This window comes from Lissotriton vulgaris, chromosome 4_1, assembly GCF_964263255.1.
Source record: "Lissotriton vulgaris chromosome 4_1, aLisVul1.2, whole genome shotgun sequence".
Lineage (NCBI taxonomy): Eukaryota > Metazoa > Chordata > Amphibia > Caudata > Salamandridae > Lissotriton > Lissotriton vulgaris.
Window position 1 is genome coordinate 237,450,507 of NC_141691.1, and position 14,908 is coordinate 237,465,414.

The window sequence follows — 14,908 nt, forward strand, 5'->3', positions numbered from 1 at the left end:
CCTCCTTTTGAACCTTCCGCAGGTCCAGGAGAGTTTTGATGAGTGGATGTGGAGGTCCAATATTTATACCTGGTGCCAGCCTTTGGGGGGCTGGCCTACCCCTAACACTGGTTCTGCAAAGTTTCTTCCCTTTCCCTGGCCAGGGCTCCAAACTGTCTGAGATGACAAATGGCCAGGCAGGCCTGGTGCCAGCTTCCTTTTTGTGTCCATGAGGCAAAGCCCTTTGAAGTGTAAGTGAGGCTGGGTAGAGCCCCACCCAAGTCAACCTGCCACGATAGGCCACCCTGTCTACCACGAAAACCCCCTTTGTGGCACTGTCTGCAAGCTATACACAAACCCCAACAGCACAGCCATTCATGGTTATGTGACCTAGGACACTGGCAGAAGGCATAATTGGCTGGCACAAGAAAAATGCTAACTTTCTAAAAGTGCCATTTTCAGGATAGTAACTTACAATCCAACTGCACCCTTAAAGAGGATTTTAAATTATAATTCATTTAAGTGTAAACGGCATATCTCTAGCTGCACCCTATCTGAAGCTAGAACTTATTTAATGTAATACGGTAACCTAGTGTTAGTCTACGGGAGAGAGAAGCCTTATAACAGTGAAAAGTGCCTATAAGAGTTTTTCACTGCCAGGACATGTAAAACGTCAACACACATGTCCTACTTTTTAAATGCAATGCACCCTGCCCTATGAGCCTTTAGGACCTACCTCAGGGGTGACGTATAGGTATAAAAGAGGAATGTTTAGGCGTGGCAAAATATTTATTTTGCCAGGCCAAAATTGCAGTTTAAAACTGCATCACAGGCTGCAGTAGCAGGTGTGAGACATGTTTATAGTGCTACTTTAACTGGTGGCACAATGAGCGCTGCTGCACACAAGTAGCCTTTAATTTACAGGCCATAGGTACATGTAGTGCCATTTACTAGGGACATACAAGTAAATTAAAATTTACCAATCAGGTGTATGAAGATTGTACCATGTTTTAGGAAGAGAGCACAAGCACTTTACCACTGGTTAGCTGGGAAAAAGTGCACAAATTACTAATGCCAACATAAAGCTGGTTCAGCAACAGAAAAACAAAATGCTAGGGGTGACTCTGCAAAAAGAGCCAGGTTAAACAATATTTATTTTGTTTTCAGTCATTTCTAATCTTAATGATCCTTTCACATTTAAATGGGATACATGTGATTTACAGTAGTTCCAAATAACATGCAAATGTGGTTTTTCGCAAATGATTGTATTGGTTACTTTTATTTGGCAGACAGGAGATTACTTGAGAGCACTCATAAAAATGAAACTAATTCCATAAACCAGGGCACACAATTTTGTTATGCGTCTATCACATCAGCTTTATGGGCTTGACCTATAAATGCTAACAGTATGAATTTTTTTACTGCAGTCAATTATTTCCTAAACCATCAGTGCTTTGCAAATATCCAAATGTACATTATGATAAGTTATCTGAAAGGCCAAAACTAGAAAACAATCCCTTTTTGATGAAAACGGGATGTAAGTTTTGTAACATGCTGAATAAAACATTCATTTTTTAATTTTAGAAATGGCAATTTCCTGCCGTGACCCTCCCAAGCATCCTTCCTGCCCAATGCATTTGGATGACAAGTTCAAGAAGAACCAACACTTTTGCTTATGTGGAAAAGGCCCCCATCAAACCTTTAAAACTAGGCTAGGAGCTTTGTGGGAGGCCCTGATATAATGGAGAAGTGGCATAAGGTGGTAATAGGGGCTTGTTTTGTGGTCCTAATGTGGTACTTGTGAGCTGACAAACCCACAGGCATGGGGGGACTGGCGGTTTTGCCTGTTGATTTTGTGCATTTGCATGGTTCTTGCCAAATAGATTACGAGTAACGGTCGGATTTTGGCGGTGTAATAAATATTTTTAGAAACTAAATCATTGATTTCCTTGTGTGCGTGCATGTGAGGTCATGTGAGTGCCAGGGGACATAATCTTTTGCCCTGTGGCTTCGATGGAAAGTCTCTACAGGACATGTTACATTTTATAATGTTTTGCAGTTTTTACATGGTACCGAGGAAGCTATATATCCTACCAATCTTAACAAGCATTGGCTTAGCCAATAGGTCTCGCCTTTGGGACCTTATAAGTGTTTCGTTATCCAGCACAATATCCTTGGTGCAACAACATCAACTGTTGCATGGCTAAACACTTATAAGGTCCCAAAGGCGAGACCTATTGACTATGCCAGTGCTTGCTTCATCAAGTCCCTTGCACACCTATTTTGAAAAACAGTGACCTTGAGTGTGTATATTTCCGAGGCCCTCTTTTTGAAACAGAGAGAACACGATATCTGGAAAGAAAGCAGTCTTCGGTTTTGTGACAGTAAAAAGAAGAGTTACGCACGCCTTACATGAGAGGAAGTCACTAGCAGTCGACAGCCGCCGCCACACCCACGCCAATTAGCTAAGAACTCTGGCATTAGCTGCATTAACTAAGATAATAGCACACAATGAATCACAGCGCCTGCTGAAGCAGACACTAATGTGTGCGTTTAAAGCATTACTAGAAAGCAGCAAAGGAGGGAGAGTGCAAATACAGCAGGAGAGAACTAATAAAACCAGGACTATTGGCTTAGTCAATAGTTGTTAGTTGCATGTGACAAATAAGCACCAAATGCAGCTTTGTTGTATACAGCACTAACAACGCTTCAGTTCTGACATGATGAGACTGAAAGAACTATAACAAATCTTTTTGAAGGTACCTCAAAGGCAGTGAAGGTTTGCTCTGTTGCAAGAGTTACGTTTTTTTTTTCACCCTGAGGATGAGGGCAAAAATGGAGAGCTCGATAGGGACCCGTCTTAGCATCAGCTTTTTAGAACTGCAGGCCCGGGCCCACTTAAAGCTCTGGACCTAGGTCTGTGTCTTACCTTGCACTAGAATTCACATCACACTATACATGCCTCTTGAAAATGAGGTTAATACTCCTTGAGGGGATCTATGCAACAACCATTCTGTTCCATAGGAACTACCTCTGCAACTGAGAAGCCACACTGCTCGAAACAGGACCACCAGAGGTCAGGAATGGATCTCATTACTAATGCCACCATTCTTCATATCTTTTCAGAGGAAGGTGTGTTTGTGTGTAAACTGGCAAACCCAGTTTATGAAGAGAACGTAGTCAGGGCCTATTTGACGGCTTTCTGTTCGGACGCCTCAATGTTGTTGTCATTAGCAACAATGGCGGAGTTCTCAGACTGACAATCGCCCAGTGCTGAATAGCATAAAGAAAAGGAGACCAGCAGTAAATAAATATTGACTCCGAAACTAGCTGACGGTCGTGATTTTTTAACAGGCATAAACTGTCTATCAGATAGGCTGGCTAATCCATCCAGTAGTATAAACATAAAGCTTGTAACCTGGAACATTGCAGGCTTAAGAAACAAAGTACATGACCCAATCTGGAGAGAATCTATAAGGACAGCAGATATTATTGGGTTACAAGAAACCTGGGACACAGGGAACATCCTTAGCCTAGACGGTTACTCCACGCATTTTCTTCCCGCAGTGGTATCACCCATGGGGAGGGCGAAGGGGGGGCTGGCTGTATTAATTGCAGCAACTATCCCCGGGGTACATACTCAGATAGCAACAGGCTCTCCTTATTGTCTGGCAGTTCAAATTGACTGTAAAGGGGCCTGCAACATTTTAATCGTAAACTTTTATAATTCTTACGATAAAGTCACTAAGACTGACCATCTGGCTATGCTTAACCTTTTTTTGGCAGATTATAAGGAGGTCAATGGTAACCATTGCTCGATCATCCTTCTGGGAGATTTTAACATCCATGGGTGCCCAGATAAATGTTTGTCATTAGACCAGTTAGGCACCCTTGAACAGGCTGATACTCATTTTGAACACTCTGTACAAGGAGTTCTCCTCGAAAATATTCTGGCTGATAACGGCTTGATGCTCCCGCAAAGAGAAGATGAGGAGACACCTACCTTCAAAGGTAGAGGTAGTTGCTCAACTATCGATTATATCTTCATTAGCCTTACGCTGGGGAATAAAATTAATGGATATTCTGTGGCGTGGTCGCATTTCAGCGACCATAACCCAGTGACTCTCAGCGTTATAGACCTAGTTAAAATACCTGAGAAATGCAAAAATAGGGCCGATAAGTATCACATTCACCCGACAGATCAGGCTCGAAGGATCATATGGGGCAGGGTTGTTCCTGAAGATTTCTTAAACAATCTTTTAATTAACATAGGCACAGAGCTGCACACATGTATGGACCCCGAAGCAGGGGATAAGGAGGTTTTAGATGCTTATCTAACAATCTGTACCCAGGTAGCTGCGGATCTTAAATGTTCTGGCAAAGCAAAGGACCCCGGGGCGGTTGGCTGGTTTGATCACAATTGTTCACTAGCTAATCAAAAATTAAGGAATGCCCTGAAATGTAAACCAGTTGATAGGTCCCTTGTGGCCTCTTTAAGGAAAGACTATAAAAGTGTTGTGGAAGTTAGAAGACGATAAATTAGGGCAGCAGCCTGGGAAAAATTAACCTCCGTTGACGTACTAAGGAACAGTGCCAAATTCTGGTCTGTTGTTAATAAACCCTATTTTCACGATCCATGTAATAACCAATTGGATTGTGGTATACAGGAACAGGAGTGGCTCTCTCATTTTAAAACAGTCTATGAAGGGGTAAATATAGGGGAGAAGGATTTACCAACCCCTATTTTGCACTCGTATATTTTATTGGTTACTGAGGCTGAGGTAGCAGAAGCAATCGGGAAAATGACGAGCAATAAGGCTCCAGGTCCCGATGGTGTTCCTGCTGATCTCTTTAAGTCAGATGTCAAGATATGGTCTAAAGTTTTAACTAACGTTTTAAATAGAGTGTGTAAATCTGGCATCCCGGCTACCTGGTCTGAATCAGTCATTGTACCGATTTTTAAAAAAGGTAATAGAGGGGATCCTGTGAATTATCGCCCGATCTCGCTCATTGGCTCTGCAGTGAAAGTTCTAGGTCGCATGGTCCTGAGTAAACTGACAGATAAATTGGAAGAAACAAATACCCTTTCTGACCTTCAATTTGGTTTTAGAAAGGGGCGAGGCACTATAGACCAAAGCCTCAATCTCCAATTACTAATTGGGAAATATACAATTGCCAAAAGGGGTATGCTATACATAGCATTTATGGACCTGTCCTCGGCCTTTGACTGAGTGAACAGCTCCAAACTATGGGGTTTGCTCCTAAAGTTAGGCATTGATGAAAATATTGTGTATTTCCTAGCAGATCTGCATAGGGATCTCACGGCCATAGTTAGATATGACCATCAGGGTAACTGCACGGGTAAGATCGGGATCACGAATGGGGTTAGGCAGGGCTGCATTTTAGCCCCCCTACTTTTTACCCTCTACATTAATGAACTGGGTGCTGTGTTAGGGGAGTCGTGCAAGGACATACCTAGGGCAGGCAAATTTGTTGTACCGGCATTACTTTATGCGGATGATGCCGCTCTTTTAGCGCGCACAGCAGTAGGGTTACAATGCCTTTTAAACTCATTTTATGATTTTATGAAAGTATTAGACCTTAGTGTCAACTTTTTAAAATCCCATGTAATGGCGGTGGGTAAAAATGGCAAATAAATGAAGACACTGCATTGTGAGGGGAATGTGTTGTCCAAGGTCTCGAGATTTCCCTACCTAGGGGTCATTTTTGATGATAGCTCCACATGGTTGCCCCAATTGGCTGCTAAACGCAATGTTTTTGCAAGGTCTACTTTGGCTGTACTCGGTTTTTTGCGGAAACTAGGAGTAAAGCCGTTGCAGGCCGTTCTAAAAGTTTATGATGCCAAATGTGTTTCTCTAGCAATGTATGGAGCAGATTTATGGGGCTTTAAAAATGTAAAGATGTTGCAGATCGTAGAGGATAAGTTTCTGAAGACTATTTAATCGGTCCCTCAATCAACCCCTGGTTATATTGTCCATCAGGAATGTGGGGACGAATACTTGGAAGATAGAATAGCTTTAGCACCGCTTCTGAAATGGAGTGCAGCGTGGTTGAACCCTGAACTGGAATTAAATCACAAGGTTTTGAGGGACTGTTTAGCCCAGGAGCATAGCAATTCCATCCCATGGCTGAGCTATGTCAAAAAATTAGCTTATATACTAGGTCGCCCAGAGCTGTTTGATCAGCCATCTAAACTAGTTAAGGGGGATGTGAAAGGGGCAAAAAATACATATATGCTCAGTAAGGGACTGGACAGAAAAGATAAAGAGTTGACCAAACCAACTGTAAGGGCTCACCAGCTATTGATAAATTCCAGCAAAATAGAACTATATCTGAGATTGGTCAATAATGGTAATCATAGATTCTTGCTGACCAAGTTCAGGCTGAATAAATTCCACCTCCTTCTTACTGAATGTCCAGGTTGGACCAAGACGACAGACTTGGAGATCTGCCCTTGTGACTGATTCTCCATTATGGACACCATGAACTTTATGTTTTTCTGTAAATATCTTAACTCAATAAGAAAAAAGTTAATTCAACCTCTAATTGAAGATAAAGGGTTCAGACAAGCTAAACCGGCCCTCATGTACCTTCAGCTGTTGTCTAACACCTGGGAAATTTTTAATGTAGCGAATTTTTTGACAGTAGCCATGAGACTAAGGAAAAAAATTAAGTGGACTAGCTGTAAATAGTGGTTTTTAGGAATTGAACTGGAATGTCTCTAGTGGATGATTTTTAATGTTATCATATTGCATGTATAGTTGTTTTTAATGTTGTATTTTAATTTGGCCTGATTCTTGACGTTAGTATACTTTTATGGTTTTTGCTATGAACCGAATAAAGTACTTTTGACTTGACTTGACTTGAATATTGACTCAAGAGAAGCACCCGGAATGGGGCAAAAAGGGGTTAAACTCCAAGCACAGTAGATGTGGCTGGGTATGGTGGCTCGGTGAACTAATGCCTACTGCAGGGGCTTGTACTCGACCTCCTGGTCACAGTTTCAAATCCCGGCGGGTCCACTTAACCTTTCATCCCTCAGAGTTGTGTAACAGTAAACATCTGCTATAAAGCGCCAAGATGCCTCAGGCGTATGTTCGCTTAACAAATATGTGATGTGTGATGTGGCTGGAAATGTACCAGTCCCAGTAAACCTTGCCTCGGTGTAGGCGTCAATGCCCCAATAGGTAATTAAATGAAAAGGCCATGCTGTAAAACACCTAATGCAACGTTGATATTCCACTTAACATCTTGTTAAATGTTTCAGCAGTAAGAGGAACACACGTAGAAAATGGGCATCAGATTGATATGAGCGCAGGGCTAGCATGTGTTACTATCCTGCCAGCGCTTTGGGTAGGGCGTATTCATTTGCACAGCTAAATGGCGACTTGCCGAAAGGAACGCCCTAGCAGCCAGTAGAACAGTGGTTGACTAGGACTAAAATAACAGGAAGCTGCTTCTTGGGTCAGGACCAACCGGATTTAGTGCCTTCAGACAGCTTTACATTAATGCCCCTAAGAGGTAACGAGCATTCCAATAGATCTCAACCGTGTTAACCTTTTGGCATAGTAAAAGCATTTCGCCGATGCTATGCCACATCGACAAAAAATTGTTTAATTGCTTTGGTGCTGCTGTCGAATGTAATTCTGTAGCCGCACACATGTGTGATGACGTCTACACACATTTGTTACTTCACGTCTGTGCAGGCGGAATGACCAGAGCACTTTTTTTTTACCGATATGCAGTGGTGACTTTAGGATGGCCAGATTTTAAGACGCAAGAACTGTGACAGCTCAGACATAACAAGGATGCGTGCGCCTCCTGCGGCAGCAGGGGGAAGCGTGTGCGCGCCTCGCGCTGCAGCAGGCGGAGGGGGCCTGCGCTATTCCCTTGCGGGAGTGTGCGACCGTATGGCGCCACCATATGGCACCGCGTCCTCCCGTAAGGAAATCGCCAGGCGTGCACGCATTGCCATTGCAAGCAATGAAAAGCGTGCACGTTTTTGCCCGCAAAGCTGTGCCGATGGCATGAGGTCTCTCTCCTATGCAGCGCATGTGTGATGCGTAGGCGAGACCTAAAAAGGGCTCATTTTGGTCAGGTCCACTCAGGCCATATTTATTTACAAATGCTTTTGGGAGATATTGTACTTAATGTGCTTAGTTAGGCTTATAAATAGTTGTGATCTATAGCCTTGGGTACATATGTCAACCACCATTTTTGTAATGCCTTTTAAAGGAATTTTTTTCATAACAATATTGGTGTTTTTTTATTGTTTTTTATTACTTGCTTGTATCTCCTTCTTAAACAACATTTATTGTAACATTTTTAAGTTGGCTTTTTAACTGATGTATATATAATGATTTGTAGCACTTTTATGGTTTTTAATTCAGAAACTGAATAAAGTTAATATATTTGTTGATTGATTGATTGAATGCTTCAGTGTATGCGTGTATACACATGGCTGTGCAGTGTGATGGGTGATTTTAACCTAGAGGAGCAAATTCTCTAGAGCTGTGCCTACAGAAATATTTTTCGATATTAACAAATGACCTTTTATGCTTTTTCATAGCAAAAGTATAAAACCAAAATTTCCATCTTCTTATTTTTGGAAAACTAGGAAAAAAGAATAAACTGCGTGTCTATTACTTATCATGGTTGAGGAATAAAATATTGCGCAATGACCCAGAGGTTGAGAAACGCCAAGGATGGGTCTCTGTGGGAGACCTGGAAGGGTGTGTCCACTACAAAGTTGGTAAGTGTCGTCATTTTATGTGTATGCCTTTCGGAGGAGTTTTGTACCATTTCTATTGAACCTCTTTCCCCTCTGAATAGTACCAATGATAGAAACAAAGTGAATAATATACCTCTAAATTATATCACTATCCTTTTATTATTTGGAGCATCACTTGAGTGAAAAGAGTATGTCTACTCATTTTGTCAGGTTAGCCATAGCCATTCACGGAGAAGGGGGGAGAATATCATGAGGACACCCTACAGAATGTGATGAGGACCACTTAAACTCCCATATCTTATATATAATCACTGGCCTTTGGCTGAATTGGGGCCCTGAGAGGTTGCCTCTTGCCTGCAACACAGTGGCTGCAGGGCCTATGTGAGGTCCCTGATTAGGGGGACCAAAAACTTACATTGTCAGGTAGATAAAGTATTCATGAGCGACGACCAGAGCTAGTGCAGTAACAAACAAAAACAAGCAACAACAATGCTTCCTTCAAAATGCACTGTATATAATTATTGTCACAAAGAATAAATCTGCAATGAGAAATACAGCACAAGTACAAATCCCTATCCATGGAGCAATCCCTGGGGATTTCAACACACATGCATTAAGTGGAGTAGTGTGGCAAAGCATCCTTTCCCCTCACCAGAGAGGTTGGTTTGGTCTTGGTGATCAGTTGGGCAGAGTGAGTGAGACAAGAGTGATGGAGGACAAGCAGTTAGCCATGTGTGGGCCCATCAGTCAGTGCCTTCCCTTGGTAAATGGATGTAGATATGTGAAGGGAAACAAAACTGCTCCAATAGGCCAGACTATGGTATGACCCAGATGGTCCAAGCCCATCAGCTGTCCAAGAATGGGCACCATATTTGGTTGAACGTCAAATAGTTGTTGATCTAATAAAGAACTCTGTCACAAACAACGACACATATCATCTCTGGTAGCCATTCCACCAAAATGGGTTCCAGAACAGTCACCAGTGTCTCAAAATAAAGATCTTGGCTGTAGTCAGAACAGTGGCCAGCCATCTGTGCCATGTGTTGAGATGCTAGTCACATTTGTCATGTCATGTAAGATGGCCTAGTCTGACTAGGATGTGGGTGCTGCTGTCTGGTGCCCATGCCACTTTGGGCACCAGATAGCTGCACCCACATCCTAGGCCAGTTCCATAGAAGCTCAGGACAATCTCAGAGTATGCACAACAAATCACAGTATGAGGCAGTTGGAATGTAGCAGCAGCTCAGCCCTTTGCAATGTCAAAGGCAATCAGTACCAATTATGAAAAACAGTACAAAAACTTTAGCCAAGCCTCCTGAAGGAATTAATCAGGAGTACTGAACAGGATCTACCAATCATCAGCAGTGTAATTGTGGTGCAAATACTTTTGCCAGGGGAGTCAAGAGACCTGTTCCCTTGATTTGGAAAACATGTGGTCAATTAGAAGGCAAACAGACACACAATCATACCCTGAATGATTGTCATTTCACGAGTTAATGACGGATGTATGACGTTACAACGCATACTTTTACTCCGCATACCATTACAACGCGGTATTTACAACGCATACCGTTACAACGCATAGCGCTTTGGGGTGCTGGATAGTGGTAAGTATAATTTACTATTCTAACTCCAGTCCCCGTGGACCCTAGGGAAGGTGTTGGATAGTAAATTAAACTTACCTCTTATCCTAGAGCGCCCCCCAGCGCAATGCGTTGTAATGGTATGCGTTGTAATGCCTGCGTTGTAGTGGTAGTGCGTTGTAAAAATTGCGTTGTAACAGGTGCATACCGCTAATGACTGATAAGTGAAAACAGCATGGAAATGGATACAGGCCTAAAGTGTTAAAGCCTCTCATAGGGTGTAGTCAACTATCAAACTGTGATCTACAGGCTGTCTACAGCTGAGTTTACTCAGCAACACAGGCTGAGAACTATGTGAAAGCAATAAAGAATGTAGTCAAAGGAGAAAGCAACATGGTGTGAATTGGGACACTGCTAGCACGCAACCCAGAGTACATGAACAAAGGAAAATTCTGGCAACATAATGAACTTGAGAAACAAGATATACAGATATGTTGTCTCCCATGAGGCCAGCATAAACAGGCATGTAACTGAAAACTTATTGAGATATATCAATAACACAGTAAGCACAAGTCATTAGGAGGCACTACAGGAAAGACAGACAAATGCCCATGGTGTGGTAGTAGAGGCTTCAGGAAGGTGGCCAGAGGATAATGTCATACAAACTCTGAAAGGAGGGTGGATGCACCCCTATAAATGCTCACATTTTTTAGGACAAAATGAAAATGTCAATGTAAGAGTCCTGGTTATCAGAGACTTAGATACTTTTAAGCAGGGTCCTGGATTTTGCTCTATCTTTGTGATGTTATACAACACTTGTGTTCAGTCTTAGTGTCCTCTGCCCGGTAAGCAATCCAGAAGTACCAGGGCTATAATTAGGCATATGGGGCTGTATTATAGAAAGTACCCCAGGGGTGCAATGGGCATGTGCACCCGCTTTGTACATCCCCAGGGCACTCTGGTATTATTAAAGGCAGCCCTCTGGAAGAGAGTTTGTGGGTCCAATTGACCCCCTGCCCGAGACATGCCCCTGCAGGAAAGTGCAGTCACTCACTGCATCCGCTTGTAGCAGCTTTGAAGCAGCTGCTCCGTATTTCACTTGATTGCGCTGCCTCCAAGGAGGCACACATTTGCAGTTGTCCTGGGAGCAGCAAATTCACGGTAGTACAGCCACTGGTGTGGCATCACATTGTAAAGTATATCCATTAGAGTCATGACAGTACAGGAAATCCTCCAGATTGTCAGGGGTTATGAAGTCTGAAGTCTTTGCATCCAGCTTGGCCTCCATCACTGGTGGTTCCAGGATGCCACATTTTAAATACCAGGGGCCAGAAATGTCTTCCTTCAGAGAGTTTTAATAAATAAAATCCCAAGGTGTTAGTAGTCTGTCTTTCAAGAAGAAAGGGGCCTTTGATCTTCTTAGTTACCTGCGCAATCGCTCTCATGTATTAATGTTGTAGTAAAGATACTATAAAGGCATGCTACTTATTCGTCTTACTAGAACATTTGGAGTGAAGCTTGTTTGCCCAAAGGAACTTCAAGGAATTTCCAAAATAAACATTCAAGAGGTGAGGCAGTAGCTCAGTCCAAAATCTTATCTCAACCCTTTCAGCCACTCCATAGATTCTGAACATATTGTAATGAAAGAAGCCTTCCAAGTCTGTGATTTTACGTTCCATGTACAAAATATACCGGACCAAGTCTGGTTCCTTATCTAAACTTTTCTCAACAGTCATCAGTCTTTGCTCAGCAGAGTCCATACATGGATTGAAGGGAGAGAGGTCTGCTTTCATCCATTTCACCCTGGCCGGCATCTCCAAAATTGAGTGTTTCAGTTTGTGAGTTGAGGGAACAGCACTTACTGTGCAGTTTGGTATGAAGGCAGATGATGCATCCAGGGCAGGTCTCAAAGTTGTGGCCAGTACAATAATGAAAGGAATAATACCTGAATAGCCCTTGAATCCGAACAGGTATGTCCCCATTCTCAGTAGCAACGGCTGGCAACAGGTGAGTCATCCATCACAGAGGCTGGTTAGCTGGCTGGTTGGTCCCAGGTTAGTGGAGAGCTGAATTCACCATCACCATGCTTGGGAGCAGCCCATGGTGATTTAAACAGAGAAGACAATAGGTCAGTGTTGAGCACTTAGAAAGCTAAAGAAGGGCAACAATGGCTCTTAAGGACAGCCACAGACAGACAGCATTAGGTGGAATCATCCACGTGGGCAAGTCATGAGAAGCATCTTGTGGGCCAGGGCAATTGCAACACCACAAGGAGCAAAGTGGGGTAACTCCTAAAAAGATACTTGCAGTCTAGATCATGGCTGTCCTCCAAGCCTCCCATAGCCCCTCAGCCTTCTGCCTCCTATGTCCTGCAATAAAAGTTCAGTTGGTTGCACTGCCTGGCACTATGCTCGCACCCACATAGTAACCATTAATCGCCCCACTCTCCCTCCAGGGCCTGGCAAAAATGTGCCAATATCTGTGTCCCTATAGGACTCTGCAAGGTCTCCTCTACCTCTGTTAGGCACCATCTCCTGAGCTAAAGCATTGGACGAGGGATACAGTTTGTTGATTCTCTCCTGAACGCCTGCCTCTCCCAGGGCTGCGGGTCTCAAGAGTACCACAAATGGGGTCAGTGAAGCACCATCACTTCTGATCGGCACTGCTCCAATTGATTTGCAGCTTCCGAGGGCACTGGAAAGGTCTTGAACCATGGTGCACTCCAACAGGAAAGTCATCTTCTCAACCCAGGGCTGGACTGAGGAACCAATATCAGCCCTAGCACAAATACTCAAACCAGCCCACTCTCTTTTTCTCCTCGTTCTAGTTCTCTCTTTTCATCCACCCATGTGTTTTGTTGTGTTCCGTTATTTTAAGTTGTATAGCACACAATCATACCCGGAGGGTATTCTGGCATGGCACTGAGCAGATAAGCGTCTAGCCATGTCAAAAGCATGCATGATGGATTACAAGAGCCAGGTCTTTGGCTTCTTGTAAAAATCAAAAATAGAGGAGGAGGCTCTGATGCTTACTGACAGATCATTCCACCCTTTAAAAGTGATGTAGGAGAAGGCTCAACCTCTTGATTTGGGTATGTGAGGGATATATGCAAGTAGGAATTAGGCCGAGAGGAGGTGTCTTGTTGGTTTGTGAAAGTAGATGTGTTCATGGAGGCAGAAAGGGCCAGTGTTGTGTAGTACTTTGAAGGTGTGAGTGAGGAGTTTGAACTGTGCTTGCTTGTGTTTAGGGAACCAATGGAGCTCCTTGAGGTGTGGTGTGATGTGTATGGCATGGGAGGCTGAGTGTAATCCTGGATGCCGAGTGCCCCAGACCACTGTGGATAGGCCAGATATTACCAGTCAGTATGTTTTCTGTTGTGGATAATTGGCAAGTAAACATAATTGTATAGTGGGCATCCTCTAAACAATCTGCACAACTTATGAGAGATTATGTACAAGCATTGTGGAGCTATGTGACTGTTCATTCATGCTCAACCATATGAAATGCCCTCCTTCCAAACTTCCAAATTGAACCATAAGAAATGAATTTGTGAAGAACATTTAACGCCCACTGTTGGAATATGGTTTATTGGCAGGGGAAAGGAGGTACCTACCACTAGTAATAAGGCAACAATCACAATATAAGGTCCAGCCATGGTCTCAGTAAATAATTCCCTTGCTCAACCTTTGGTAGCTGGCTGTGAGCAGACAAGCATAACCTAGGAAACAGGTATGTAAAGCATTTAAAAACACCAATACATCTATAGGTAAGACACAACACACAATAAAAATCCAACACCAGTTTAAAAAAATCTGAAGTATTTTTATGATTAAAATGACAAAAATCTGATGTAGGGAACCGAAGATATGAATTTTGAAAGATTAAATGCTTTCTGGTGCCTCGAAACAAAAACTGCCAACTTGGGACATGTGGTCGTGCTTCACTGGGACAAAATCAAAGTTTGAGGCCAACCACAATGAAGTGTACAGTGGATTCACTGAGCAATAGGCCCCAGTTATGTTTTGACCTTCAGACCTAGTTGTTTTTATGGAGCTTTTTCTCTCGTAGGCGAGTGAGGCACCTCTTCAGGCCAGGTTTGAAGTCTACGACGGCAGCTTGGCTCAGCACGAGGCTTGGTGAAATTCTGGAAGTCTTGAGCTCCAGAGCTTTCAGCAGGACGAATCGGAAATCCATGCTAGGTCATGGTTCGCCATCAGCAGCTTGACTCTCGATGATGGGTCAGTCAACTTATGGAGCTTTTTGCCAAAATGTCTTCAATATTCTCCAAACTTCTTGATCTTCTTTCAGAAGGTCCTTTTTGGGTATCAGAGTGTCCACAAAAAAATCCAAGGTTCCAAAAGCTCTGAGTTGCTCCTTGAAATTTCTGGACTATGTTTCCCAGAATGCACCTGGCCAAATCCATAAACATCCACTGGACGCCGTCCAGCTGGGTTATTCTTGGTGGAGGTAATGCAGTTGGTGCGCTTGTAGTCTATTTCTTTCAGGGAGTTCACTTCTTTTCTTGTTGAAGCTAGGCAAAGTCCTTAGGATTGTAGTTCCCAAAGTGTGCAGCAGGTCCAGTCATTCATTCAAA

At 43.1% G+C, this 14,908-nt stretch overlaps 1 protein-coding gene across 1 annotated transcript in view; it reads left to right on the top strand.

Moving 5' to 3' along the window:
• NRK (Nik related kinase) overlaps positions 1 to 14,908 on the top strand; it is an 895,726-nt gene that overhangs the window by 688,489 nt on the left and 192,329 nt on the right. The window contains exon 26 of the mRNA XM_086918574.1: positions 8,618 to 8,752. Within this exon, the coding sequence (XP_086774700.1) occupies positions 8,618 to 8,752 (135 nt within the window). The remainder of the gene's footprint in view (positions 1 to 8,617; positions 8,753 to 14,908) is intronic.